At 42.7% G+C, this 4672-nt stretch overlaps 1 protein-coding gene across 1 annotated transcript in view; it reads left to right on the forward strand.

The window, feature by feature from the left end:
• stc1 (stanniocalcin 1) overlaps positions 1-3760 on the forward strand; it is a 9126-nt gene extending 5366 nt beyond the window's left edge. The window contains exon 4 of the mRNA XM_028578599.1: positions 1922-3760. Coding sequence (XP_028434400.1) covers positions 1922-2222 — 301 coding nt within the window. The 3' untranslated portion in view covers positions 2223-3760. The remainder of the gene's footprint in view (positions 1-1921) is intronic.
• The last annotated feature ends 912 nt before the right edge of the window (positions 3761-4672 follow it).

The following is a 4672-nucleotide window of genomic DNA, read 5'->3' on the forward strand; positions in this document are numbered from 1 at the left end:
AGCTAGCTAACCGGAGCTGAACCGTCTCTGACTGGAGCCGCTTCTCAGAGCTAACGGTTGCTAACCAAGCCTTCAGTTCTCCGTGCCTGTTCCATTAACTGTATTTATGGACCTGAGCCTTAAATTTGATTAAATTGGCTGTAAAAGTTTTAAACTACAACTCAGAGTTGTTTGAATGACAGAAATCTGATCAGATTAGATCTTAATGAGTGCAACAGGACATACTGTATATAGTACACTACCCTGAAATTGTGTCAGATGCCGTGTAGTGTCGCAATATTTTCATCTGTATCTGTGACATCTTTTTGTCTAATTTGTAGGTAAATAGTTATTTCTTTCTAAATGATCTGATAAGCTTATGTAGTCACTGTTTTCACCTTCGTTTGACTAGTTTATAACTGAACCCATTATTACTAAACCCAGCCATTACACGCAGCAGTCACACACCTACATACAACATACAACATACATCACAAAACTTGGTGGTTTTGGTTGCAAATCCTGCTGGTTTATCCTCCGTTTTCTTTGTGCTTTCTTTTGGAAGGCTGGCTGAAGTCGCCACATGCCGGCTAATTATTTAGCCTGAGATAAACGCTAGCTATCAGTGAACAGAATTGACGTGGTGGCCGGTGTTCAGATGCTCCGACGTGCAGACAGCAGAAGAACAGATGAAAGTAGTTGCCGGTATCACCAAAACGAAGACTGAAAAACAGAAACTATTTTGGTACAAACATTTACCCGCCATGTGGCGGACACTCCTCTGAGATTTACTCGCCAAAAAGTTAAATTTACCCACATGTCGCCCTTAGCGAATGTTAATTTTGGACCCGGTTTACAAGTTTAAAAACATCATTGTACGGGGCTTGCTAAGAATGAGACATAACTTTGAATCATCTTAAAAATCACGAATATAGATGTTGCAAACACCACGTTTGACCCAGATTCATGCAGCAAAACAGAATGCTCAATGTGTATTGATTTCCATGTTTTGGTTACCATCTGGTTCAGACAAATGAAAAAGAAACAGGCATATCAAGTTTGCATGCTTTTTTGTTTCTATTGTTGGTGTATTACAGGCAGGATTGCAGTTTGGGAGTGGATACAAAAGAGCTAGGAGGGTGAAGTAGTGACAGTCACTCCCATACGGATGACGTCAGACTGTGACACGTGCAAATACATAAAAAATACCTATCAAAGGCGCCTGTGTAGCTCACCTGGTGGATCGGGCGCCCATGTGCGGAGGGCTCAGTCCTCTACGCAGCGGCTCAGGGTTCGAGTCTGACTTGTGGCCATTTGCTGCATGTCTTCCCCCTCTCTCTCTCCCCCCTTTCCTGTCTACAACTGTCCTGTCTGTTAAAAGCTAAAATGCCCAAAAAATGATAAATAAAAAAAAAGAAAGAAATCAAGATTTACACTTTGAGGGATTAAGAATAATCGATTAGTTGTCAACTATTAAATTAATCGCCAACGATTTTGATAATTGAATAATCGCTAAAAATTCTCCTATTCCAGCTTGTTAAATGTGATTATTGTTCTAGTTTCTTCTCTCCTCTGTGACAGTAAACTGAATGTCTTTGAGTTTGGGACAAAACGAGACATTCGAGGACGTCATCTTGGGCTTTTGGAAACACTGATCCACATTTTTCATAATTTTTTGAAATCGATTAATCGAGAAAATAATCAACAGATTAGTCAACACTGAACATAGTTTCATCCCTCAATATATTGTTGAAAATGCTGTACATCTTTGTCTTTTTTGGTACTAAACGTCACTGAACCTTGATGTAATCTGCATACGGTTTATTGAAGTACAGAAAATCTAATGAGAACCCCATTTTAGGCTGATTATGATTTCCGTTGGTACATTAGTTTATCTTTCACTTCCCCTCCTCACATTCTGGGATGTTTTGTCTCGGTCTAGGTTTTATGGTAAGCTGCTACAGAGCCTGATGGACTGCGATGAGGACACAGTGGACCGCATCAGGACCAGCATGGTGTCGCGGCTCGGCCCAGAGATGACCATGCTTATTCAGCTGCTGCAGAACAAGCCCTGCCCGTCCACTGCTGTGGCTGCAGCTGCCGCCATCCCGACTGGAGTGGAAGGCCGTGGGAGCTGGCGCTGGTCCATGGGTCCCCATATGTACAAGATCCAGCCTAATCTGCGAAACAGAGACTCTGCCAGCCATTTTGGCAAAAAGCGCTCTGCCAGTGACAGCTCCTAACTTCCACACAGATTCAGAAACTCCACAAAAAAACCATCATGAAAGCTCCTCTGTTCCCTAGGGGTGGTAAAACTCCGCTAGACTGGAAGTCACAGAAACATGCACCTCTAGGGAATGCGGTGAGAGTAGATATCAGAGTTTGATTGTTGTTATGTTGTATATCCTACACTTTAGGCTTGAGAGAACCCCCCTTCCATCGAGTCCGCTCACAGTTAGTGTCGAACATGTGGCTGTTGCATCTGTGCGACGAAGCGTTCCTGTTCACTCTTCTTCACCTCATCCAACAGAGATGAAGCCTTGAGAAGTCGTTTGAAGCCAAGCATAAAACGTAAAGAAAAAAAAAAAAACAGCCATAGTGGTTAACGCCTCGAGAGCACACGTCTGTACTTTTAAGAAGACAAAAACACAATCTCATAACCCCAACATTTGTTCATGAATAGAAACCAGTAGTCGGATTATTACTAGTTCACCGATAGGAATGGGAAATTATTGGTAGATGTAGTTAACATTTCAGCGATGAGACCTGTCAAATTGTGAGCATGAGATGTGGAAATGAGTTTCATATCTATTTCCGGTTAAATTTACTGTACACTAAGTTATCTGAGACAGCCATAGCTCGCCCTCTAAAAGAGAGAGTGCTCACTACGGAGCAAGGTCCAAGGGGTTTCGTGATAACCTTTGAGAGGTTACCTTAAACTGACCAAAAAAACTTCAAACTGCCCTGAATGCTATTCATGAAATACCCAAATAGTGTATAGCTATAGAGCACTTATTAGGGGTGTCACGATTTTCATTTTAAAATAGAGTTTAGAGAGTTTTAGATTTCCACTATCGAAATCAGAAGCAGGATCAGCGATTTCACCAGTAATTTGACTTGCGCAAGTGCGAATACAAAACAAAACAGACACAGTGTAGCTTACCGGGTGGTAGCTTGCAGCTAAAGACACAGGGTAATGTTAGCTTACCGGTAGCCTGTAGCTGCTATTTTCCAGACACCGTGGCCACTGCCGGAGATAACAGATAAAAAAATCAGAACCTACTGTCCTGAAGTCACCGTGTGGAAACATTTTGTCTTCCCTGTGAGTGAGTTAGGGAAACAAACAACGAAGGTAAAGCATGTGGGCTCCAACGGGACTTCCAACACAATCTCACTCCCAGCACGTCCAAAACTGACGCTTAGTCAGGGGCCTTTGTCATTTGTTACTGGAGCAACTTTAGTGTCTCAGTCAGATGTAGGGGGCTTTCAACTAATCAACTACCTAAAAAATTAAACACAACCCATCCGCGGCGATATTTAACACTCTGGTTACCCATTTGGTTACCCATTTTTCAGCATGCATGGTAAAAACACTTAGTTACGGTTAGGGAAAGATCATGGGTCGGATTACAAAATGCACATTTAAGTGACACGTGGGACAGGAAACGAATCCCGGTCTCCTGTGTGACAGTCCTGTGTTGTTTGACACATCCACCACCCCAACCTGCCTTCTTACGCTGATTTTCAGTCCTTAATACCACTCCCTACCATTGTTGCTCTTGTCGTCATCCTACGGCGCGACGGTTCCAGCTGCTGCTCTGCCCGGTGCGTCCCGTACAGACGCTAAAGGGTGCCTTGTGCGTCGGTATCTGACGCTGAGAACCACTGACCAGACGTCAGTGTTTGACGCTTGGTAAACTAAAAGGTGCTTTCAGTTGCACTAATTTTGGAAAAACTCAAACTGTTGTTGTAAAGTACCGTTCTGCCATCTAGTGGTTCACGTATAGTCCTCTTTAAACGAACCAAACTCGGTCCAAAGTGGTTAAAAAAAGTCGACCAACAGAAAAGAGACTTGGTTCTTTTTGCTTTCACATTGTCAGCTTACTTGAAAGAGGACTCACTTCTCTTTCCGATGGGGCCTCAGGGCTAAAAGGGCAAAAGGCAAAACAAACCTGAAACGTGTCGTATTCACAATGCACAGGTCAAGAAAAATGCAACGCGGACTTGAAGCGAACCGTACTCAAACCACCTCCAGAAGAGGTCTTAGTACGGTTCGTTCCAGAGGGGTCTGAGTCCCTTTGGAGTGTTCACATATGTAAACATCGATGAAAAACTAACCATTGGTTCCAAAAGGGGTCCAAGTCCCTTTGGAGTGTTAACATATACCCAAGCAAAATGCTGACTAATGTCTTGAGTTCCTTTGAAGGGCTGAAACGGACCAAGTGTAAAAAGAAATGCCCTTATTTTGGCTTTTCCTTCAATGTTTTAAATTGAAAATCAAATTCAATCGTGACCTTAAAATGGAAAGTAAAATAGAATCATGGATTTGGAGAATCGTGACACCCCTAACTAGCACTTCTACTTGTTTGTTTTCTGATGGCGGATGTAGCCATGGTTGTGTGTTTTTAAGCCATCATCCTGCACATAAGGATTATCCAGGTCATGGCCAAGTCTAAACCATCAGAAAAGAAAA

This window comes from Perca flavescens, chromosome 5, assembly GCF_004354835.1.
Source record: "Perca flavescens isolate YP-PL-M2 chromosome 5, PFLA_1.0, whole genome shotgun sequence".
Lineage (NCBI taxonomy): Eukaryota > Metazoa > Chordata > Actinopteri > Perciformes > Percidae > Perca > Perca flavescens.